Below are 25631 nucleotides of genomic sequence, written 5' to 3'. Positions count from 1 at the left end.
TGGAAAAAAATTCCAAAATTTTACACTTTTTAGGAAAAAATAAATTATATTTAATTACCAATTGCTTAATGCTGGCAGACAATCATCTGACCCATAGGTGGCAGCCATCTCAAGCCAGAGGACTCTAGGCGCCACGCATATAAAGGATTTATAGTGAAAAACTTTGTTTTTACGGGTTAATTTTTTTTGTACCCAGGGAAGGCTTTACCGAGCCTCGTGACTAATTTTTACACGTGGGTCCCGGCCACGTTTTCAGAGTAACGATGTCCATCGTTGCTTGCGCATTCTTCGAATTTGCAGTGTTAATCCCAGTTTTGAGCTGAGTGCCAATGTCCAAGTCCTGCTGCTGGTCACGACGAGACGAGATAGATGCCTTCGGGAGAGAGAGAGGGACGGTGGGGGGGGGTCCGTAGTAGTGACGATAATCCTCCTCTTCCTTTGAAAGAGCGCAGACGATAAGGCATCCACCGCAATTGCGTCACTCTACACAACAAAGGGACTTGAGACTTTGAACTAATTAGTCGCTCATTCTCTTCGTGCCCTTGGATTCTCCTTGGCCAGGGCTCTTCATCATCCCCTTGATGATCTGATGTAATGCGACGAATGCATTAGGGGAACAGTTTTTTTTAATTATAAATATATAACGCTGAAGCAAGTTGGATATAACGCGTCTGAGTGTGTGTCGGAATAAGCGGTCGTACGGCATGCCTCGGCGTAGCATCTCTCTGGGTCTCTGTGAGTCTGTGGGTCTCTGTGAGTCTGTGGGTCTCTGTGTGAGTCTGTAGGTCTCTGTGTGAGTCTGTGGGTCACTGAGTGAGTCTATGGGTCTCTGTGTGAGTCTATGGGTCTCTGTGTGAGTCTATGGGTCTCTGTGCGAGTCTATGAGTCTCTATGTGAGTATGTGTGTCTCTGTGTGAGTCTGTGGGTCTCTGTGTGAGTGTACGGGTCTCTGTGAGTCTGTGGGTCTCTGTGTGAGTCTGTGGGTCTCTGTGTGCGTCTACGGGTCTCTGTGCGAGTCTATGAGTCTCTATGTGAGTCTGTGTGTCTCTGTGCGAGTGTATGGGTCTCTGTGTGAGTCTATGGGTCTCTATGCGAGTCTATGGGTCTTTGTGTGAGTCTATGGGTCTCTGTGTGAGTCTGTGGGTCACTGTGTGAGTCTATGGGTCTCTTTGTGTCTATGGGTCTCTGTGGGAGTCTATGGGTCTCTGTGCGAGTCTATGAGTCTCTATGTGAGTATGTGTGTCTCTGTGTGAGTCTGTGGGTCTCTGTGTGAGTGTACGGGTCACTGTGTGAGTCTATGGGTCTCTGTGTGTCTATGGGTCTCTGTGGGAGTCTATGGGTCTCTGTGCGAGTCTATGAGTCTCTATGTGAGTATGTGTGTCTCTGTGTGAGTCTGTGGGTCTCTGTGTGAGTGTACGGGTCTCTGTGTGAGTCTATGGTCTCTGTGCGAGTCCATGGGTCTCTGTGCGAGTCTATGTATGTCGTACTTATTTCGCAACGTACGTAGCCAATGGTGCTATTTGGAGGTGCGGTGGACACCGATGATGTAACGGTCTCGTCCATTCACGTCCGAGTCATTTGCATGCAGCTGCGTGAGTGTGTATTGGTGCGTGAGTGTTTATTGCTGCGTGGGTGTTTATTGATGCGTGGGTGTTTATTGTCAACTTTTTTTTTGCTCTCCTACTTGTGTTCACGCAAATTCAGTGGCACGTACATAAATGTTGAGTCCATCGGCTTCAATATTAACCTTGCCACGGGAAATATTTTCCAGCAGCATTTGTTCAACTTAACATCAGTGCCGGATTATCCTAGTAGCACAAGTAACTACATGTGTAGTAGCTAGCTTGGCTGTCACCTTTGAGTTTCAATGGCCACGTGCGATGATGACCTCATTTGTGTGCGTAGTGCGCGTGTGGCGGTGATGTGATGGTGACATCAGTTGTGTGTGGTGGCTCTTATTTATCCAGTTGCCCTCGCCTTCCTAACCCCTGCTGATAAGAACAATAAATAGGTGACGTTTCAGGCAATGGACCTTCTTCACAAGACGTAAATATAGATGCCAGAGAGGGAGGGTGGATGATGATGATACCAGTTATGAGACTGAAGTTTACACCATGGGAGGCCCTGATGAGAGAGTCGAATGTTTTCTGATGACAAGTATTTTTTAAATCGGCTTATGTGCCCTGTACAGATCCAACGTTGCATGTTTACTTGGTGATGTTACCTACAGGGGTTAGTAACAAAGCCTTTAGTAAGTACACTCCTGATAAGAAAACGCTGCCTGGTGGATTGATTTGTTACGGATGAGTAAGCACAGAATACAAATACAGGGCTGTGTAAATACACTACAAGTGCTTAGGGGCAATCTTTTTCGTACGAACGCAAAAAATATCTAAAAACTTGAGCCCTACCCCCCCAAATCCTATAGAACGGTCGATATTTAATCCACACAGAAACGATCAAGGATTAATAATATTAACGTGTTTTAGCAAACAGATAGTCCACCGCCGGACTATCTAACTAATTTGAAGTCCAATGTAGACAAATTATTATCGAGGCATCACCCCCCATACGCAAGCTACGTATTTGGGTTAACCCCCCTTCACTAAACGGATTGCCCCTTACAGACACTGTGGTTTAAACTCCTGTTGATACACAGACACGGCAATGCCTCTCTCGCCGTGAGTCGGCACTGTGGATTAACCAAATGACGTTAAACTCCCTTCCCGTGTAAGTCGAGCAGGGAGGGAGACGTGAACCCTGGGCTCGCCAGAATGTGGCCTTAGAGCAAAAAAAAAATTAACCCGTAAAAACAAAGTTTTTCACTATAAATCCTTTATATGCGTGGCGGCTAGAGTCCTCTCGTCCTCTGGCTTGAGATGGCTGCCACCTATGGGTCAGATGATTGTCTGCCAGCATTAAGCAATTGGTAATTACATATTTTAAAAAATTCCTTAAACAGTGTACAATTTTGGGAAAAAAAATTCACGAAAATTGTCACGCACAACGAGTCTGTGTGGAAAATGTCAGCTCGATTGGATCACGGGAAGTGGGTTAAAAAACGACCGAAAGATTTGCATGGTCGTAAGCAAGCAAGCGAACTTAATATAAAGGATTTAAAAAAGATGTTTACTCCATCTGTTCCATCAGTACGTTGGTGAAGTGTTACCCAGCGCGCATATGTGTTTTATAAAGTTTATTTTATCTTAGGGGCCGTCCATAAATGACGTCACGCACCTTAGGGGGGATCAGACATTTGTGACGATGTGTGACGAGGGGGGGGGGGGTGAGAAATGTGACGTCACATCAAAATGCGCAACTTTAAATAAATATAGACAACACGTTCTACTTAATTAAAGACTTTTTAATAAATGTTTTCTCCTACAACATCAGAGTGCAGCGCCACATTAAATACGCACTAAAATGACAATAGTTTAAAGCGACCCCCCCCCCCCAAATTCAAATATGTTCAAAATGTCCCTCCCAATATATTGCTATAAAAATATTTTTACAAATAATTACGATGTTATGTAAATAAAAACTATTTGCTAAACCTTGGACACAATATCTGGACTCGTCTTCATATAACAATGCATAGATTTCTGTTCATATGATTGTGGTTATGGTTATGGTTGTACTTTATGAATACCTAATCTCAGCCATTACATACAATGAAACAAGGAAAGGTTAAAAAGTTAAAACAGAGCAATGTAATACAATACACTATTAGACATTATTGTAAAAAATGAATCAAAAGTCCATCCCACGTGTTTGTTAATTTTTTTATATTTTAGGCAGGAAATTAGTTTTCAAATTTATATATTTTTTTCTGGGGAGGACCCCAGACCCGCTAGAAGATTTGATCCCCCCCAATGTAGACTCCATGGCAGAAGTCGCAACCGGGTACCCGATACCCGTACCCTACCCGATACACGGCTACCCGTACCCGGGTACCCGTTTGCGACCCTGGTGCGGCCGGGTACGGGTAGGCCGTGAGTCACTGGTGAGTCACCGTTTGTCACTCATTTCCCAACGTCTTGTCTCTTCTCACAATTCAAGATCCCAGAATCAACCCACCCGCGCCTGCAACATGGCTTCATCCCAGAGGTCGCAATCAGGTACCCGATACCCGTACCCTACCCGTACCCGGCCGGGTAGGGTACGGCCGGGTACGGGTATCCGTTTGCGACCCTGGTGCGGTCGGGTACGGGTACAGGTAAGGAATCAAAACCCGTTTGCGACCTCTGCTCCATGGCTCCGGCCTTGATACATGCAGCAGGCGTCAGGGTCGAGATGGAACCTACGCCCTCTTGTATGCCATGCGAAGGAGATACCATCTCATAGCCACCGCTGCGCCCCCCATGGTACAGTACACAATCGGTGCCACCCACAAAACACAAAGACCCCCCTCGTCTAGCCTTCAAAAGATTGCCGGGGGCAAGTGCTGTTAGCTACCATCTATTGAGTCCGGCACGGCACACCGATGGGCGTAGTTGCTCAACACCACGTGGCCACGTGCCCCGGGGTTGGTACGCCACTGTACCTGCGCACGTGGTAGCCACGTGCCCGGGGTTGGTACGCCACTGTACCTGCGCACGTGGTGGCCACATGCGGGTACAGTGGAGCACGTGGTCACATGCGCGGGTACAGTGGCGCACGTGTGATCAGGGTACGTACAGTCACGCGCGCCCGCTCTGTAAACACGCCGCAGTTTGCGAGCGCCTATTGACGCCGCCGCTGCTACATGGCCCCGGGTTTCACGTGTGCCCACCACCGTTGTTGTGTCGAGGGCTGCGTTTCCGCGACTGCCGGCTTTGAATGGGTGTCTACTGCGCGAGTAATGTTTGGGCGGAGCGGATAGCTTCGTGCCACGCGAGTTTTTTTTTAAGTGGCGATCAACACTAAACACTCGTCTGCTGATGGACGCTGTTCACGTTAGCTCCTGGCGCACAATTGACAATAATGCAGCACGCCCGTCGACAGTACTGTGGCCTTAAGAGAGAAATAATATATAATAGACGTTTCGGGCAATGACCCTTCGCCTATAGGCACACAGAGAGATGCGAGATGGATACTTAACTTTACACCAATGGGACCCTGAATTGTATATATTTTTTATCTTTCCTGCTAATCAGTTTTTTTTTTAAATAGGCAAAGCATAAAGTATATTCTTGGTTATTTCGGTAAAGTCACGTAGAAGGGAAATAATTTAATAAAATAATATAAATATAAAACAATAAAAATTGAAAGCATAAAGTAGTTACACTCTTAGGTGTTGAGTAACAGACTCTTCGATAATGTTGGGGTCTTTGGTAATTGTGCTTGTGCAACATTGCCAGCAGTGTCGGATAATTTGTGTATTGCAGGTACCAAACATCATTTGATTTGACCACCGGATATGTTCCCGGCTATTAGACGCTCCAGAAAGTAAGACGGACCCTAAACACCCGTGCCGCGTGTCAGTAGCATCAAGGCCGTCATTATAATATCTATTGGGGGGATCCCCCCCCAATAGATATTATCCCCCAATATTCAAATATGCTCAAAATGTCCCCCCCCCCAATATATTGCTATAAAATAGATTTTCTGTTTATATGATTGTGGTTATGCTTGTACTTTATTAATCCCTAATCTCTGCCATTACATACAATGAAACAAGGAAAGGTAAACAAATAAAAACAGCAATGTAATACAATACACTATTAGACATTGTAAAAAATAAATAAACGTGATAATTTTTATGTTGAATTTTTATGATTTCCCTTCTACGTGACTTTACCGAAAGAGCCAAGAATATGAACCCCACCTAGTTATTAACTTATTTTCAGAAGCGACCTGGCCTTCACATACGATAGCTCAAACAAAAGTGGCCCCATCATTTGTAGCACCACCATCTAAATAATCTCAATGCCATGTTTCTAAATGTGGAGGGAAATACCGTGGGACCCGTGCAAAAAAAATCCACGCGACCACGGGGAGAGAGAGACACGCAAACTCAAAATACACAGCAGCAGGCGTCAGGGTCGGGATCGAACCCACGACCTCCTGTATACCAGGCGAGGTAGTCAACATCTAGCCACCGTGATGATGATGAGAGAGAGAGGGAGAAACACGCAAATTCCAAATATACAGCAGTAGGCGTCAGGGTCGGGATCGAATCCACGACCTCCTGTAGACCAGGCGAGGTAGTTAAAATCTCCTAGCCACCGTGATGCTGATGAGAGAGAGAGAGAAACACGCAAACTCCAAATATACAGCAGCAGGCGTCAGGGTCGTGATCGAACCCACGAATCTCCTGCACGGCAGGCGAGGTAGTCAACATCTCACACCACCGTGGCACCCCTTTAATAAATAAAAAGTACATACGTTCAAATTGCATCATATATATTTAATAATTACATTTCATACAAGATGCAGCAATAACATTTGCTTTCAAGTGCACAGGTAAGGGGCGTATTATAGTCCTGAGAATCATGGGTGGAAATAACTCGATTTTTCCAGCGGCAGGCACCGGGTTTTTTGCCTTTAATACAATTAAACCTGATTTCGGGGAATTAGAACCTGGTTTAATGAATACGAAACTCTGATCCAAGGCTTAGGCTGCTTCCTCGTCGGTGCTGCTATCGTACTCGGGGCCGTCGTAGAATACGGGCTGGTTGGTCTTGATGAACACAAGCTTCTCCACAATCGTGGGCACCGCCAGTGAGTTCCTTAGCTTGGAATGAATGAAGCCCATCGTTGAGAAGTTGGCGAAGTGCGGTTCTGCAATTAGAACCAATTAAACCGGATTTCTTCCAATCTCAGATGATCGGGTTTAATATAAAAAGACAATTAAACCCGATTGTAAAATACCCGACTGTGCCACCCTTAAATTTCGATTAAAGCTTTCGTGACTGCAGGGATTCATCTTCTTGGTTCTTTCGGTAAAGTCATGTAGAAGGGAAGTAATAAAATAATAAAAATCAAACAATAATATTTGATTATGTTTGATTTTTTATTATTTTATTACTTCCCTTCTACGTGACTTTACCGAAAGAACCAAGAAGATGTGCCACCCTTGCTGAGAATACGGTTTGGCACAAACGCTCCCTCTCTAGAGGTCTCTTCCCAGTGGCCCTTCACAAGCGTTGCCCCAACGTTGTGGCAACGTTGGCCCAACGCTTGTGAAGGCACCAACGTCGAACGAACGTTGAAACGTTGTCCAACGTCAATGAACCGTTGGGCCAGAGTTTGGAACGTTGACTGAATTGTCCCACTTTACCCGGTTCAGATGGGGTCTTCATCGTCATTTGCAGATTTCAATACAGTAATCACCAAACGCCCGATTTGCTCATCCAGTGCTTAATTATTCGCCTGTCTCCGTCACTGATTGGTGTCTGGAGCGTGGGCAATCACCCATTTGTTTGCACGCGACCTCGATAATCTTGCCTGAATGTTGTCCTTTCTGATCATGGTTTTAATTAACTCTGCCCTATCACCCGATCCATTCACTATCAAAACTCTTTTCCACCCTAGTTTTTCCGACCATTGTATGCGCCGTGAACAAGGGCAATTGCCCTGAACCTCTCCCATCTTATATATTTAACTTTTAAGGCCACATTGTTTTTTGTTTATTAAACCATTTGTTGTGTTTTTGTTTTGTTAATGTGTGTGCGCTTGCACACCACGGCCAACGCCGCAGCAGTGGAAGCATCAATAGTAAATTTGTTTAACATTGACGACAATATAAGTATGTACGGTTTTAAAATGTACGCTTTCGCGACCAATATTCATCATATAGGTTTTTTTGTAGTTAGATCGCGTAAATATAAATATGTCTTTAAACCCGACACCACCCAGTACAGCCAACTAGTAAGGTTTGTCACGTGAACAGAACGTGCCAATTCGTTACGAATACAGCACACCGGTGTGTTTGAGAGCAAATCCACAACATTTACTATCCGCATGTACAATAACATTTACAATAATTAAGTACGTTGAACTTCCTTCGCACCGTACGTAGCCAATCGTCCCATTTACTGGGAATTAAATAAAAAAAATTCGAACAATAAAGTATCCTAAATTCTAGTAGCCGTTTGTCAATCCACTGCTGGATGGATGCCTCCCCCAAGCCATGCCAGTCATGGTGGGTGTGTGACCGTACTTCACCACGCTGGTCAAAACAGGCCAGTGAAGGGGTGCAGTCAACCTGGACCGGTTTAAATGTTTGGGCATGCGTTGGCTGGGCATGCTGGCTTCGTGACCTATACAGCATATACAAAGACAAAGATTCCTCGGATAGCCTTAACAGACTTGGGACAAATGTTTACACAACGCACCAGATACTCGCACAACCGTGTTGTTCACACGTGTGTTTTCTGCGCGCAGGCATTTCTACCTGGGCCATGCTGCCATCCCTGGGGCCCCGTTTGCTGGCGACACGTGGACTGAGTGGCCTGCGGCTGGGACCCCGTTGGTCACCGGTGGCCCAGGGCCTCCGCAGGCCCAGCGGGACGCGCGGCGGCACGGGGAGGCCGCAGGGAGAGGCGGCCGTGCGGGACTTCATCGAGGCCAACATGGAGGCGAGCCGCGAGCACCTGACCCCCGAGCTGACGCTGCGGCTGCTCACGCCGCGCTGCCCGCTCTGGACCGCGCGGCCCGAGACGTGGCCCTTTCCCGCCGATCCCTACTGGGCCATCTACTGGCCCGGCGGCCAGGTGCTGGCCAGGTGCGCTACTAAACTTAACCATTTTTTTTATTTTACCAGGTAAGGCCCACTGAGCTATGTTTCTCTTTTTCAGAAGCGACCTGGTTGTCATAAATGAAAGCTCAATGAAGTGGCTTGTCACGTGGACATATAGCAGCCAAGTAATCTAAACGCACGTGGAGGGAAACACTGGAGTAAAATGCACGCGACCGCGTGGTGAACATGCAAACTCGAAATATACAGGTGTCAGGGTAGGGATAAAACCCACTACCTCCTGCATACCAGGCGAGGAAGTTAACATCTCGCCACTACGGTGCCCACAGCGGTGACGACTCATTATTGCCGGCTTGTATCAAAGAAATACAAGTGTAAACGTGAAACGATATTTCGCGTAGGGTTTTCCACGGTTGTGCTGCGTGGCGTACAGGTGTGGGTTTTCAGGTTGTGCCACCCCGCGTGTTGTTTCCGCGTGATGTCCGACGTTTCGTTGCACGTGCCTCGGAGCTTTTCTTCAGCCTCTGAAATTGGCAATTCCGGTTGCTGAACAAAAGCTCCCAGCACTGAAATTTTAACTTCCCTTCCTGGATTCAATTTTAAATAATAAGGAATAATAAATAAACAATAATCGCCCAGCACGTGGCATCGAAACGTCGGACATCGCACCAAACGATACGCTATACAACGCCGCAAAAGCCTTCGCGGCGGCCGTTGGCTTTTACCGTTCATAAATATGTAATAAAGCTCGTTGAGACGACTTCTGGAATCCGTCTTTTATTCAACTTATGTTACAGTTACTTCACGCTGCTGATAGGCAACATGAGAGGGACAGATAGAGAGACAGACGCACTGCCACGTGACAACTCGGAGCCCCGCTCCCGCGTGGCCCCCTTCCTCTGTTCGTTCCCGTTCTGACCATGTGTCGTTCGTCTCCACCCCTATTTAATACCCGGGTCACGTGGTACGTTTCCGCCAATCCTCGTTAGCCTGCATCGAATCTTCCAGGCTCCCTCGTCAGCTCCCGGGACCATGCCCCTGACTCATCCCCCCAATTGGCAGTGGCCAAAGCCAGCAGAACCAATCCTTATAGCTGTCACCTTTCCATCACGTCAGGGCCATGCCCCCAGGCTTCCCCCCCATTGGCTGTAAACCAGGACCGGCAGAGCCAATCACCATGACGAGTTGTGATACGTCAGTGAGCCGGATATATCCTCATATTACAATTATTTCACGTTTACGCTTCGGCTTGAAATGACTCGGTGGAGAAAGAGCTCTGGTCGCCGGGTTGTCGTTATCATCGTCGTCATTGTGTCGGTCTCCAGGTTCCTCCTGGACCAGCCGGACGTGGTGGCTGGCCGGGCCGTGCTGGACCTGGGCAGCGGCTGTGGGGCTGCAGCGATCGCGGCCGCCAAGGCGGGGGCCTCGATCGTGGTGGCAAATGACATCGACCCCGGTTCGTTGGCTCCGCTACACAAGCCGCTGTCTGCCCCTGGCACATTTAGAAACACCCATTTAGATTCGTTTGGATGCTTTTGCTGCTTTAAATTTCCGCATGATAAGCCACTTTTGTTGAGCGACAATTTGTGGCCAGGTCGCTTCTGAAAAAAGAAGTTAAGAGCTCAATGGGCTTTACCTGGTAAAAAAGAAATTGTGCAATTTTATTTGTATATTTTTGTGTGTGATTTGTTTACTTTTCCTATATTTTTGCACTCCTATCACGTGTTTTTTTTTACTTGTTGCTGTAACGTTCTGACCCTGTGGCCTTACTGGACATCTGTGAAAAAGAGCTTTATAGCTCATCGGATTCCCCCAGTATAAATACGTATACTGATTGTGATTCGCAACTCCTTCACACAGAAGTGAGGGAAACCCTCTCCTCTTACTGGGATCGAACCGGCGACCTCCGGATGTCAAGCCCAGTGTGCTGACCACTAACACCACCATTGTGGCAGCATCCCCCATGTGTGCAGTTATACTGGTAGGAACCTCCTGGTTACACCAGCCCACAGGGGATTATTGTGTGCGTCTGTTCGTCGTGCATCCAAAAATGGGAGGGGTGGGGTTGGGTGGAGAGGGGAGGGTGGGGAGGGGCTGGGTGGGGAGGGTGGGGAGGGCCTGGGTGGGGAGGGGAGGGTGGGGAGGGGCTGTGTGGGGAGGGACTGAGTGGGGAGGGGTGGGGCTGGGTGGGGAGGGGTTAGTCACCCCGTGGTGCCCTTATAAAACTCAACGTTTAACCTACTCACACCGGCTTGTGCCCGCCCTCACAGTCGGCCATATTTGCGGAATACACCACGCCGCCGTTGACCCTGGCCATTGACCGAGCAACCCAACGTTCCTACCAGCTCCCTCCGCAGGAGGAATGTGTTTATTACGACTACTACTACTATCAGTACTCTTGTTGCCGGCCTGTACGCACTCTTCTGCCATACGATGAGTTTCTCACAATCTCCAGTTAGAATGGAGACCCGGCTCCTTTCTCAACCTGTCACGGCTCGCGCTCTGCTGCCAGAGGTCGTGGGAAGTCCGCGGCGTAATTCACGTCGATTTCCTTGCACGTGGCGAAGTAATGCACCGTGTGATGTGCAAACGGCTTAGTCCGTGAGCCCAGACCAGTTATCTCCCTGTCCAGTACCACCTGATGTCGCATGGAGCTAATTTCTGTCTGTGGCCATTAGCAGTGCATTGTGTGAGAACAATGTTAAATGAGTGGGGTTATCAAGCAAATCACTCTTAATTCTAGATTTGAAGCGTTCGTGACTGCAAGGATTCATACTCTTAGGTTTTTTTCGGTAAAGTCACGTAGGTAAAAATAAATAATAATAAAAAATAATAGAAATAATAATAGAAATAAAATAATAATAAAATAAAAATTAAAAAATTTCTACTTTTATTATTATTTATTTTTACCTACGTGACTTTACCGAAAAAACCTAAGAGTACACTCTTCTTCGCCGTTATAAAAAAATCGGAACGCGTGACGTTTTGCTTCCTTAGGTGGTAACGGTATCTGCTCTCTCGTCCATGGACGGAACAGAGTGCCGAGTTTGCTGTCAATGTTTGCCACGTGATTGTACGATGTCGTTCGCTCTCTAGTGGACAATGTGGCAACTGCAGCTCTTGCGGAGATGAGAATGGGAAGTGCTTAACCACTCACCGCCAGTCCGGATTCACCGCCTTGTGATTTACATCGGTTCGGACCACTTAAGCAGAATGTGTGTACGTGCGTATGTAGGGGGCACAGGTGGTTTCAGTTCCATTTATTAGGATTTACCCTGTGAGCCATTCGGCTCTTGATTTGGGTTCAACCGCAACAAACAATAAAATTACAAGATACACCTAACATTCATTGTCCACAAATCTAAACATCACAAAAAAGTGCAAAAAATTCCATTTCGATGCATCGGCCAGCCATCTCAGTCAACCCATGGCACCTAGGTCCGTCCCGTGACCTCCTGCCAGCGGGTGCTCGACACTTCGCGTTGCTTTAACGTGCACATAGCCTGGCACAAGCGCCGTGGTGAGGTCACCACCACTTAGTGGAGAATGGCGGTTGTTGTTGTGCGTATGTGCACGTTTGTGTACACGCGTGCATAGCGGATAGCGCGCTGCACTACAAACCGGGCGACCCGAGTTCGATTCCCGCTCACGGCCAACTCCAGTGACGATTACCTGAACCGGTCCTGGGCATCTCAATCGACTCGGTCTCAAATGAGTACCTGGTGTGATGTGTAAACATCGCCACTGGGGAGACAAAGGCGTCCGGGCGTGGTGTTGGCCACCCACCTCCTCATGTGCTATGCCCGGCCTTTATAGGTGCTTATTCTGAGGTTTTTTTTAGGTAAAGTCACGTAGATAAAAATTAAAATTAATAAAAGTAAAATTTTAATAATTTAAATTTTTATCTACGTGACTTTACCGAAAAAAACTAAGAATATGAATCCTTGCAGTCACGAAAGCTTCAAATCTAGAATTTATAGGTGCTACTCGCTAACAGCACTTGCCCCAACAGCCTGTTGAGACGATACGAGGGATCTTTGTGTCCGCGCGCGACCCACAGTGGCAGCCGTGGCCATCTCCCTGAACGCGGAGCTGAACGGCGTGCACGCAGACTCCCTGCGCGTCGACGTGCGCGACCTCCTCCTCCCGCACCGCGCTCCGTCTCCCCCGTGGGACGTCCTCCTCCTGGGCGACATGTTCTACGACGGCACCACCGTCCACTCGCTCCTGCGCTGGCTCGAGACCTCGCTGGCGCAGCGGCGGCGGCGGCGGGGGCAGGAGACGGATCCCCCGGCTCCGACGGTGCTTGTGGGAGACCCCGGGCGGCCGGTGTTTTTGGAGCGATACGAGGCGTGGCTCGGAGCGCGGGCGGCGGCGACGGCTCCGGTTCTCCGCGAGCTGGCGCGCTACGAGCTTCCCGAGAGCGCCCGCAGAGACAACAGCGGGCTCAGCGACGGCGCCGTGTGGACGCTGCACCTCTGACAGTTGACCCCGTGGCCAGTCTTTTTTGAGTCTGCTTTTTTCCACGAGGCTCAACGGGGACACGTGCTGAGCTGGCCAGCTCCTTAGCGCAAAATCGCCCTCGCGTGATCAAGATCAAGTTTATTTATTAGGTATAGCCCTGTGAGCCATTCGGCTCTTGAATCGGGTGCAACCGCAACAAACAAAAAACAAAAACACGAACAAAAAACATCTTAAAGTGAATATGTGACTGAGTGCAAACAGAAATCCAAGAAAAGACGGAAAAACATTGCAGAAAAAAATCACCGTACACCAACGCTGTGTGCAAAAATCCCAGTGGGATGCAAGTCAAACAACCAACAACAACCACAAGACAACTTAGATTAAGGCCATCAGTCTAACTCTGTACTACGACAAACAAACATGGCTAAACCAATATAACTAATATCAAAGGCTGCCGAGAAGAACGCGACTCTGTAGGGCCGATATGCAAGCGAATGACACGTTATTCCCTCCATGTCACTGAACACTGTGAAGGAGAAGTGATTAATTTTAACGAAGCATTCACTGCGCGGTGTGAAATCATAGTGGCTGCCCACCGTGCTATTGATAAGAAATGCGATGTATCTTCTTGGTTCTTTCAGTAAAGTCACGTAGAAGGGAAGTAATAAAATAATAAAAATAAAACGGGCATAAGTAGTACTAATCACATACCTGCATTTCCCATATCCCTTCCCTTTGATGCTGCTAATCCTGCGTAATGCACGGGCATGAGTAGTACTAATCACATACTTGCATTTCCCATAAATATGCTAAATGCCTCTTGATATGCATATTCTTTTGTCAATGCGCCCTTTTCCCCCCTTCTAACCCAGCTTATATATATGCTCCAAGCACGTGTGCTGTTTCATTCAGACGCTGTCGCCTCGACAGACCTGGTTTTCACCTCGACAGACCTGGTTTTCACCTGAGGACGGCTGCTTGCGTTGTGGCCGAAACGTCGTGAGAATTGTTTTATTATGTTTTATTTGTATTATTTTATTACTTCCCTTCTACGTGACTTTACCGAAAGAACCAAGAAGATGAATCTCTGCAGTCATGAAAGCTTTAAATCGAAATGCGATGTATGTTTCGTCAAGAGCACCCCTCTAGCTCTTGAGACAACTCAGTGGCAGTGTTTATGCTGCCTGTGCTGTAAGGAAGGAAAATAATGGATTTGTCGGACACGCAATGAAAATATTCGATTCACGCTAAAAGGTCAGAAGGGCAAAGTCCGTGTTTTTTTCCGATGTTTTTATTGATAAACTATTTACAGGAAAGAGTGACGTGAACAATTCCAAAAGTGATGTTTCTTATCGCACAAAATAACGAAAAGTCAATAACAAAATCACAAGAAATGCTGTTGCAGAGTCCGCTTTCAACACAAACTTGCATTACTCTGCATGATATATTTGTAAAAGAGAATGGTTAAACAACATTTAAGGCTCTTGTTCCAGGTTCCAGAATGTGAACTTTAAACAATGTATATTCACCTATCAATGGCGTCTGAAGAAGGATATGGTGTCCATGTATATGCTTTGTCATTAAACGATTTTAAAATATTTTCGCCCGAAGCGAGTTGTAATTACTGGCGAAACGTCGTACTCAGATTGTAAATGTGGATTTGCTCTCCAACACACAACCGGTGTGCTGTACTAGTGACGAATTGGCTACATTCTGTTTACGTGACAAATCTTTACTAATCAGCTGTGTCGGGTGGTGGCGGGATTAACGACACATTTATATATTTACACGATCTAACCCAACAAAACCTATATCATGGATATTGCCTCCTACGTAAGAGTCGCGTGGGGCGGTTTTGACCATACTTCATCATCAGTGTGGGTTGGCAAAGTTGTGGGGGGGGGGAAGAGCATAGACATGAACGTCGGCATAGAAGTATGGTACAACCATGTATATTGCTGCACGACACTGCTGCCGAGAATCGACCCCTACAGCCTATAACACCTGGTGTGCACGGTGGTTGCACCATCCAAGAATTGTCCCGGCTCTTAGCTGGTGCATTCTAAATGTGGTTTTGATCATAGAGGCCGTCCATAAATGACGTCACGCGATTTTGGACGATTTTTGACCCCCCCCCCCCTCGTCACACAAAAAGTCAGACCCCCCCACTCAAATATGACGTCACAAAGCTCTGCCCCCCCCCAAAAAAATATAAAACATGCTTCAAATCTCTTTAAACTAGAGAAAACATTTATTAAAAAGTCTATTTAATTAAGTAGAACGTGTTGTCTATATTTATTTAAAGTTGCGCATTTTGATGTGACGTCACATTTCTCAAACACCCCCCCCCCCCTCGTCACACATCGTCACAAATGTCTGACCCCCCCCCCCCAGGTGCGTGACGTCATTTATGGACGGTCCCATAGGCGTATTTTTGTTTAAGGCAAATTAAAATTACGCGACATTACAAATCGATAATTTATTGGTATTCCTCCACTTAAACTATGAGTACGACAACTATTGTAATTAAATACATTTATGATTCATCGTAGATTTTAGGGTTAGGCAACTTAATCTTTGGGCCCCAAGTCGCATTGCGGCTTTCACAAGCGTTTGCGATGCCCGGGTAGGTGAATAAAAATTATTCACTACATTTCGCGTGAGACTACGATCAGCACCGGACCTTAAATGTAAGTTAAATATAAAAATAAGTGAAATAAAATTGTTAAAAAAATATTGTTTTGGAGGATGCGGGCATCGATCCCGCTACCTCTCGCATGCTAAGCGAGCGCTCTACCATCTGAGCTAATCCCCCACTCCGACTGCCACCTCACCTAGTATTCCTTATATAGCCATTGCATGACGTGGCGATGTTATTAAAAGTAAAAATAAATCTACAGTAGTGTCTACTTTTATAAATTGTCAATTAACGTGTGAATTCGGTTAATTGCACTGTTTAAAAAAAAAACGTCGCTGAGGTAAAGGAAATAAATTACATAAAATAAGTCCAGATACTTGGTGACGATGTTACTTATTTAACACGTTTCGCTAAGCGGCGACTTTAAATTGTTTAATAAATATACAGTGCAAGTACGTATGCAGTGTTAAAAATGTAAAAGTTCAACGCTGCACAACCCCGTCGATTCTAGAGTACTGATTAAAAGATCCCCGAATCGATTCCCAATAATTTTCCCTATATAACGTCAGTTTTATCCCCCCCTGTCCGTTTCGTTTATTCTATCCAGTTCGTTCAACCATATTAGACTTAAAAAGGTCTACATAATTGTAGTTCAGGAGGTGGGTGAAGGGGGAAAATATACATTTTATAGTTTCGCGCGCGAGGAATCGATAAAGGAATCGGATGTAGACGATCTCTCGCCATGGATAATCGATCGGGGGGTCTGGGTTCAAAGATCTGCGCATGCGCGGTGAGGGTCTCTTCGGACCGGGCCCCGCTAAGGCTGCGAGGTGAGGGGATGGCGGCGGTCGTACAATCTCGCGAAAATCCGCGCCATCCGCGCCCCCATCGCTTCAATCATCGCAACGTTTAATGTCGCGGACTCTTGTTGACCGGCGGGAACCTAAATGTCGCGTCGATGGCAACGTTTTGGGCTTGTTAATCGACATCGATGTGACCGGTATCCCTTGGCTACCGGAGTAGGCCCGCGGGCCTGGTTGTCGCCTATGGCGCTTAAATGAAGACCGGCGCGATTTTAACTCCCGTGGAACTTAATTCGCTCTCGGTGTTTTATTGTTCGTGTTTAAACAATTCCGTTGCGTATTGTTTTAAGGGCACCGTCTACACATGTTTGTTCGTAGTCGGCTCGGCACAATGCCTCGCGGGCTACTTAAGGGTAGAAAGAGGGATTCATCCAGCAGTGGATATAACATCTTATCAGTGGATAGACAATACTATCCAGTAGTGGATAGGCCAAACTATGCAGAAGTGAATCGGCAATACCATCCAGCGGTGGATAAGCGATAGTTCATAGCGATGAGTTTGGCGGAAACTAAGCATTAGTTTCATGGGTGGCCTCTATCCTGGCATAAGAATGTGGACTTCACAGCGATGTTTACAGAGGCTTTAAAGCTATCAATCTCGGACGTGATGAGAACGTAAGTGTTTTGGCCTACTCTTCCACCCGTTTATACTGCCGAGTGGGACATAGGCGAGATGAATGTTAAGAGACGTGCACAGTTGCTTCAACTGCCGCGCCGAGCGATCGAAAGTTGAAGTCGAGATTTGCAAGCCAAGTGCGTGACCCACATTGGTGGGTCCATATCTCAAGTCACATGCGGGGTTGATGGCTACAGTGTGTCTTCGATTTATATCATCACCAAGAGGTGGTTTATATGGAGAGGTGTGCGTGCGATGGAAACACTGGATGGGGTACATCTTATTGGTTCTTTCGGTAAAGTCACGTAGAATGGAAATAATAAAATAAAACGATAAAATAATTCTCACGACGTTTCGGCCACAACGCAAACAGCCGTCCTCAGGTGAAGACCAGGTCTGTCGGGGAGATAGCGTCTCACAGCGTCTCCCCGACAGACCTGGTCTTCACCTGAGGGGACGGCTGCTTGCGTTGTGGCCGAAACGTCGTGAGAATCATTGTATTATGTTTTATTTTATTATTTCCATTCTACGTGACTTTACCGAAAGAACCAAGAAGATGAATCCCTGCAGTCACGAAAGCTTTAAATCGAAATTTAAACTGGCTGGGGTAGTTAGTTGCAGATGCTCTGGCTCCCGCTCGCCCTCACGATGATGACCAGCACTGGGCTATGAGGTTCCCTCTGATTCGAAACGTGCCCCGCTCAGGCCTGACATCCTGGCGGTACTGAGTGAGTAGCGGCGAGCGTGGTTGCCAGTCTTTTTTAAAATCCTTTATATTAAGTTCACTTGCTTGCGTGCTTGCTTGCTTGCGACCGTGCAAATCTTTCGGTCGTTTTTTAACCCACTTCCCGTGATCCAATCGAGCTGACATTTTGCACACAGACTCGTTGTGCGAGACAAGTAATGTTCGTGAAAATTTTTTTTCCAAAATTTTACACTGTTTAGGGAAAACAAATTAAATATTTAATTACCAATTGTTTAATACTGCAGACAATCATCTGACCCATAGGTGGCAGCCATCTCAAGCCAGAGGACGAGAGGACTCTAGCCGCCACGCATATAAAGGATTTATAGTGAAAAACTTTGTTTTTACGGGTTATACTTATTTTTAGTCGCTGATAAATATTTATTAAACGGAGACTTGCGACACTTTGTCAATCCACTGCTGGATGAAAGGCTTACCCTCTCGTGTGCCGTGTTAGGTCGTAGGAGGGTTGATTATCCATACTTCGATCACTGATGTTTGCTAAGCTAGGTTTATGACCGGGTTTCGAACGAAACAATTTCTTCACTGCGCTAACTACAGCGCCACTGCTCCACCTATGGAAACGTAATCTTAATATTTACTGGAATGTCAGTCTGTGCTGTAAAAGCTGTTCCTGTGCATTTAGATGCTGCATTAATTAATTAAAAAAAGTAATACTATAAAGCTGCCGAAATTATGCACTGCCAGAAGGCCACACGGCTGATGGATTTTGTCTACGAAATTTATTTTTATGTAACGCCACGCCACGAACATTGGACACTAAACTAATACTACACAACGCACTGATAGCAATGTTGATACCTCCTTTGTAAGCGTATGATTGGGCAGTGGTCAGTTATGCGATGAGCAGGTTAGATTCAACCACATTTGCAAAAGGTCGACTCATTTCCCACTTGGAGATGTTGTTCAAACACACTTTAAGCGCGGCCCATCGTCGGTACCGGGGGCGGTGACGCTGATTGTGTCGTCTGCCACCCCATCCACGTGGTTCCCCAGAATGTTGATGCCCAAGAAGGACCGTGTGGCCATCTACGAGCTCCTCTTCAAGGAGGGAGTGATGGTGGCCAAGAAGGACGTGCATCTCGCCAAGCACCCCGAGCTGGCCTGAGAAAAACGTGCCCAACCTGCACGTCATGAAGGCCATGCAGGTGAGGCAAAGGCTGCCCCCCCCCACCCCCAGCGGCTATCCGCCCGTCGCGTTTCCCGCCCAGAACAATTAACCGCCCAAGTGCATTATTTGTGCGTGGCGTCATTTTCATGACGTACAGACGTTTTACAAAATGTGACCTTTCACTTGTGTTCTGCATATCAGGTTGGGCACGTTTTTCCTTGGTCATGTTGCTCGTTGGTTGGCACGGGTGCTGTTAGCGAGCAACTGTGAAGGACCACACAGCACTTTGAGGTGGAGATTATGTGGCTGCCACCAATAACAACAGTTGCCATCCACTGCTAAGTGGTGATGATACCCACCACCACAGACCAGGCCCAGACCAGCCTCAGACCAGCCTCATACCAGCCTCATGCACACACGAAACCACCTTCTGGGATAGCCAGCCCTTGCCTTCACCGTGATGTCTCAGCACTGGGCTATGAATGCCATGTGATTACAATGTGCGCCCACCGTCACTTGACATGCGGTGGCACTGAGTGAAGGCACGGCTACAATACCGCCCCCACACCGCTCACCTCGCACTCATCACAATGTGCAGCATCCCATGTCGTTCATCATCAGCCATGGTCATTCCCCTGTTGGTTGAAGGCTTCCCCCAAGCTGCCACCGTCCCGTGATACAGCAATCCGTCTAGTACTCCATCTTTGAGTGAGACGGTACCGTCGGATGCGTTCCAGCCCATGGCTCCCACACTGTTAGTTTTTACGAATTCTAGAAGCAAAAACAAACGACTGTTCACTCCCATCTCCCCGTGTCTTCACATCTTCTTACCTTGCATAAAACCTCCCTTTTGTCTCCTGGCACCATCTCTTGTCTCATCTTCTTGTTTATGAACGTTAACCTCCTGTTCTCTCTCTTGCCCTCCTTCGGTCTCCCCTTGCCTCAACGTGCACCACCGTTCACTTCTGACCTCCGCTCGTCCCTCCACCTTTCTCTGTTTTTCACCTCCTCGCCTTCACCCCCCAGTCCCTGAAGTCGCGCGGCTTCGTGAAGGAGCAGTTTGCGTGGCGCCACTTCTACTGGTACCTGACCAACGAGGGCATCCAGTACCTGCGCGACTTCCTGCACCTGCCGCCCGAGATCGTCCCGGCCACGCTGCGCCGCCAGATCCGGCCGGAGACGGCGCGACCACGGCCCAAGGGTGAGTGGAGGAGGAGCGCCGCGTGTGTCCACCGCACTTCGCTATAGTTCAGCACGGTTCACAGTTCAGCACGCGTCGCTTGGCGGCGTGAGCTTAACCACACCGCACGAGCGGCGACCAAACGTCTCGTCTTAACCACAGCACTCGGCCCGTCGCACGTACTAAACCGCGTCTTAATCACACCGCACGACACGTACTTAACCGCACTGCATGTACTTAACCACATGGTACCGCGTATAATTTACACACCGCTTAATTATACCTGGTCCCATGGCGAGTACCAAACCACAGGTCGCCTTGGTTTTGTGATGTGGGATTGTCGTGTGGTTGTGGTATCCTATGTGGGGTGAACTGGTGTGGTATGCTGATGTCATGTTAATGTTTAGTTGTATCACCAGACATAACGTGCGGTTGTCGGCAAGGGATAGGATTGTGTACTATGGCGGTGGGGTGTGGTTTTATGGAAGTTGTGTGGTTGTCACGCGTGGCTTGTGATTGTGTAGGCCTGGGAGATGACCGTCCCGCCCGTCTGGGCCGTGGGGAGGGCGACCGCGATACCTACAGACGCGCTGGGCCCCGTGAGTACAACAGACGCACGGCTCTGCACACTCCACTGTGTAACAGTTAACACTCGCTTACCTTTCACTCAACCACACTTGCCACTCGATCTCTAAACACGCTCAATATCACCCTCAACTCACCACACTCAACACTTCTCGTTGGCTGCCCACCATCACTACCTTCTCAACACGTGTAATTCGCTCACGGCGTCACTGAGGCTATTGCAGTGCGTAAAGCTTTCTGACAGAGGAAACGGGGCAGGAAAGCTCAGACCAGCATCTCAAACTCGCCCACCCGCTGTCACCCTCTGGGGCAGCCAGCCAGCCATTGCCTTCACCGTGATGTCTCAGCACTGGGCTATGAATGCCATGTGATTACAATGTGCGCCCACCGTCACTTGACATGCGGTGGCACTGAGTGAAGGCAACACGGCCAAGATACTGCCACCACTATCGTGCTCCGTCACCCACGGCACTCAACGCCGCCTCATCAGTGTGCAGGATCCTATTTATCTCTGATAATTAAGGAACGTGTGCATGTGGGAGTGGGGTGGAACGCCGGCGAAGTGGTTAAATACATTCCGCTCTGAACCCCGGGCATCCTCGGTTGTATTTCTGGCCACGGCTATGACACTGGATCAAACTCCCTCTCCACATGCGACTCTCCCAGTCCCCTCGCTTTCCTCTTTTTGCACTGCCCTCAGGTCGTCCTATCTCTCTTCTCAACCCCCTTTTTAAATCCTTTATATTAAGTTCACTTGCTTGCTTGCTTGCGCGCTTACGACCGTGCAAATCTGTTGGTCGTTTTTTAACCCACTTCCCGTGATCCAATCGAGCTGACATTTTGCACACAGACTCGTTGTGCGTGACAATTTATTTTCGTGAAAATTTTTTTCCTAAATTTTACACTTTTTAGGAAAAAATAAATTATATTTAATTACCAATTGCTTAATGGTGGCAGGCAATCATCTGACCCATAGGTGGCAGCCATCTCAAGCCAGAGGACGAGAGGACTCTAGCCGCCACGCATATAAAGGCTTTATAGTGAAAAACTTTGTTTTTACGGGTTTATTTTTTCCCTTCCTCTTCCGCTACCCCTACCAGCACCAGCTAACACCCTTAATGCCTCCACCCTGCTCCCTCCACCCGTCACTACCGGATCCCCAGCCCTTGCCTTTTTTTACTGTAGTCAGAGCAAGCATTGTTAAGTGCCTTGGTGTAAGGCGCTTTATACATCCAAAATAGAATAGAATATGTATGTTGGACTTGAGAATAGGTTTTCCCCCTTTGTTCTGGCAAAAAAACAGCTGTGTTAAGATGTTAAAACACCAAACTGAAACCTTTTACAAGCAATCATGTCTGCATTCACCACAATACTTGTGGTCAGAATGCAAACAAAAACATACTCTGATAATATATGCATCGTCTTTGAAACTGATTGGTCCACACCAGAGACAGCTTTCTTTGGAGCCTAGTCTCAAAAGGTGTTAGACCAGAGGACGCCCGTACATAGCCAACCATGTTGAATGGGCCTGAAATAATTGTCTGCTGGGTAAACAAAGGTGACGTGGACAATGTCCCACTGTGCTAACTAAAACAAACAGGGGCTTCCCTTGTAAACACGGGGCTAATTTTTACCAATGGGGGGGGGGTGGGGGTGTTTGCTATATCTCCACAAGCAAGTGGCACTCAACAGATAGATAATAACCCTCTGGCACATCAAATCAAACGGAGCAAACCAGGACAGGCAACCTGATTGCCCAACACTGCTGCCAGTGGCCCATCTGTTTTGTTAGCGCTTTGGAGCGATATCCAAATTTGTGATGTTGGCGAGTGACTGGGTGGGGTCGGTGGCGTTTGCTTAGCGGCTGCGTAGTGTGGCGATAGCTGGGTTAGAACTCTGTATTTGTTCAATCGCACATGTTAACCGTGTATCCACCTGCATCCCCCCCCTCCTCTCTCGTGTGTACACAGCTGGTGCTGACAAGAAGGCTGAAGCTGGGGCTGGCGCCAATTCGGACTTCCAGTTCGTGAGTACCGCTTCTGTTCTCTTGATAATATACGCCTGGCCTCCACAGAGCGATCATGACAGATTAGAGCTGATTTAGGGTTTTCTTACAAAAAGGGGCTCTTGCGTATAATCATCGGGCAGTTTAACATTGGTTCAAACAAACCTGGCTGCTGACAATACATTGAATTTTTAAAATCGGCCCCAGACTTTTATTGTATTGAACCAATGCTTGCTGATGAGATGCACTTCCAGAAAGCTGTTTGACTGAAGCATTGTGGAGACAGTGGGACGAATGCATTATTTTGTGATTATTTCGTAAATAGTTACACTCCAAATCGGATAAGAAAATCGTACCTCCGAGGGGGGCAAAGCCTGTTGTCATGTACACCACTGGACGAGTGGTGACAAGCGACAGGGCTCTGGCGTTTATTGGTAGCAGCAGCCGCTGCCGTGCCATGCATGGCACGGCTTGTAAGGGTCTCCAGTAATCGGTGACAAAACGAATACTCAATCGCAATTTTTAGTCTATTTCATTCACCGAGTTGCAGACAAAATTTACTTCCAGGACCGGTTTGCGTATCACTCGCCACTGATGTTAGCCATGGCTGGGAATCAAACTTGGGTCACTGGATTCATAGTCCAATGCTCGTGAGCTGTTGGATGTTTATACGCATTGAGCCTTTGTGTATGAAAAGTCTGCCCATTACGCCACCATCATTCCATCCCCATTTTATCTTGATTAGAGCTTTCAACTGGTACTGGAGTAGCGTGGGTCGCACATGCTGGTTGTGTGTTAAGAGATGTTTGGATTGCATCTTCTGTTGAACTGCTCGGACATCCCCACACAAGACCCCCTCGCCTTGGATAAGTCTTGAGCTTGCCTACATTAAGGACCCTAAAAACAAATATAAGCAGACCTCCGATTTGTCTCCTAATCCTCTTGGTTCTTTCGGTAAAGTCACGTAGAATGGAAATAATAAAAATAAAATATTAAATAGTTCTCCACCTGAGGACGGCTGCTTGCGTTGTGGCCGAAACGTCAGAATTATTTTATTATGTTTTATATTTATTATTTTATTATTTCCATTCTACGTGACTTTACTGAAAGAACCAAGAAGATGAATCCCTGCAGTCACGAAAGCTTTAAATCGAAATTTGTCTCCCAATGTTGCGTAAAAAAATCTATTTTAGTCCCATTGGCCTTATTGGTTTTTCCAAAACCAATGAGATTCTAATTCTAGATTTGAAGTTTTCGTGACTGCAAGGATCCATACTCTTTGGATCGTTCGGTAATGATATTCTAGCAGCATCTGTTTAATAAAAAAAAGCACACTATGGACTGGTTTTGACCACACCTGGGTCTTGTCAGCAGGTTGTGTTTTGTTACAGAGACTAACGCGCGGTGTGTCTTGTCTGTTTTGCTTTGCAGAGAGGAGGCTTCGGCAGGGGGAGAGGAGGACCAGGTGGACCAGGTGGACCAGGAGGACCGCCACAGTGATTGGTCCGGCGCACGCTCTTCACAGCACGTCGCGTTAATAAATGATTCCCTTGTGAAGCCCTGCGTCTCTCTTTCCTATTTTAAACGCCAATCGCTTCTTGGCTTGAAGCTTCCGTGACTGCAAGACTTCATGTTCTTTGGGTCTTTCGGTAAAGTCACGTGGGCAGAAAATAATAGCAATAAAATAATTAAAAGTGAAAATAATTTTGTATATTTTTCATTCACTTTAGTTTATTTTATTATTTTTTCTGTCTGTCACTTTACCGAAAGACCCAAAGAATATGCTAATCGCTCGTTTTAATATATTTTAACATTAACTTTCACACACTGGGTGTGTAATTTGACCGCATAGCTTTTTATTTTTACCCAGGTTTTTCACGTGACCTTGCGTCCCCTACCACCATAATGTGGAATTTCCACCGCAAGCTCTGAGATGGCGCACGCCACAAACGTTGGCCCGACACCGCAAATCTCTAAATTGGCAGTCCTCCGGCGGTTTATTCTGAGCAAACCTCCAACTGAAGTTGGACCTCCAAGGCACACACAGCCGGACACTCACACCGCCCCCTCCTTTGAGAGTTGGTCGCAGAATGCGTGGCCACTTAGTGGTGACCGTTTGCTTGTGGCAAGCTGCTGCCACCACAACATTGCCGTGGCAGCACACAATGATCAGCCAACCTCCTCTGGACTTTGTGGTGCTCGTGCAGCCTGGAATCGTATACTCTTTAGTTTTTTCGGTAAAGTCACGTGGGTTATAAAAGATAAATTAAATCACGATTTTCGGAGGCAACACAAGCTTCCGTCTTCAGGTGGAACCGTCACGGCAAAATTACCGTATCACTTGTGTTGCCTCCGAAACGTGATTTAATTTATTTGCTTTCGTTTTTAACCTACGTGACTTTACCGAAAAAACCAAAGAGTATGGATCCTTGCAGTCGGGAAAACTTAAAATCTAGAATGGAATCGTATACTTTGGGTTGCCACCTTTTATATGGCAGACCACAAGCCCTGATTTCTCAATCCAGCAGCCAAGGTTCTTTGTCAGAACAGCAGTAACGACACCATGCCCACCAGATCTCCAGACAACATTCCTGGTCAAACCCACAGATCTTGCTGAGAAGGCCAAGCCTGTCTTGTCTAAAGATTCCATCTATGTATGTTGGACTTCTTTCGCAGTGTACCTAGCCAACCACGCTCATCAGGGGGTCCGAAGTAAGGACAAA

At 47.2% G+C, this 25631-nt stretch overlaps 2 protein-coding genes and 3 non-coding genes across 6 annotated transcripts; 4 read left to right on the top strand and 1 right to left on the bottom strand.

Moving 5' to 3' along the window:
* The first annotated feature begins 4560 nt into the window (after positions 1-4560).
* On the top strand, positions 4561-14762 carry ETFBKMT (electron transfer flavoprotein subunit beta lysine methyltransferase). Of its 2 annotated transcripts, XM_061579030.1 has the most exons (5): positions 4651-4669; positions 5367-5427; positions 8368-8707; positions 10006-10136; positions 12741-14762. In XM_061579030.1, the coding sequence occupies exons 3-5, from the start codon at positions 8385-8387 to the stop codon at positions 13160-13162; spliced, it is 876 nt and encodes a 291-aa protein (XP_061435014.1). In that variant the 5' UTR covers positions 4651-4669; positions 5367-5427; positions 8368-8384; the 3' UTR covers positions 13163-14762. The 2 variants fall into 2 exon arrangements, with proteins under 2 accessions (XP_061435013.1, XP_061435014.1); XM_061579029.1 differs by lacking the exon at positions 5367-5427 and having other exon boundaries at positions 4561-4669.
* A 1124-nt stretch (positions 14763-15886) lies between these two features.
* TRNAA-AGC (transfer RNA alanine (anticodon AGC)) lies at positions 15887-15959 on the bottom strand. Its single transcript has one exon. It is a non-coding gene; the product is annotated as a tRNA-Ala (tRNA).
* Positions 15960-19023: 3064 nt separating this feature from the next.
* RPS10 (ribosomal protein S10) lies at positions 19024-24465 on the top strand. Its single transcript, XM_061579039.1, is given in 6 exon segments — positions 19024-19132; positions 19134-19175; positions 20165-20339; positions 20843-20917; positions 22874-22929; positions 24340-24465. Coding segments are annotated over 6 exon segments (525 nt in total). The 5' UTR covers position 19024; the 3' UTR covers positions 24409-24465.
* On the top strand, positions 19588-19681 carry LOC133360443 (small nucleolar RNA SNORD88). The gene has a single exon (XR_009757257.1). It is a non-coding gene; the product is annotated as a small nucleolar RNA SNORD88 (small nucleolar RNA).
* Positions 21231-21324, top strand: LOC133360442 (small nucleolar RNA SNORD88). Its single transcript, XR_009757256.1, has one exon. It is a non-coding gene; the product is annotated as a small nucleolar RNA SNORD88 (small nucleolar RNA).
* Positions 24466-25631: the final 1166 nt, after the last annotated feature.

This window comes from Lethenteron reissneri, chromosome 68 (genome assembly GCF_015708825.2).
Source record: "Lethenteron reissneri isolate LAM-NWPU_2019-01 chromosome 68, ASM1570882v1, whole genome shotgun sequence".
NCBI classification, from domain to species: domain Eukaryota; kingdom Metazoa; phylum Chordata; class Hyperoartia; order Petromyzontiformes; family Petromyzontidae; genus Lethenteron; species Lethenteron reissneri.
This window is presented reverse-complemented; position numbering and strand designations above follow the sequence as displayed.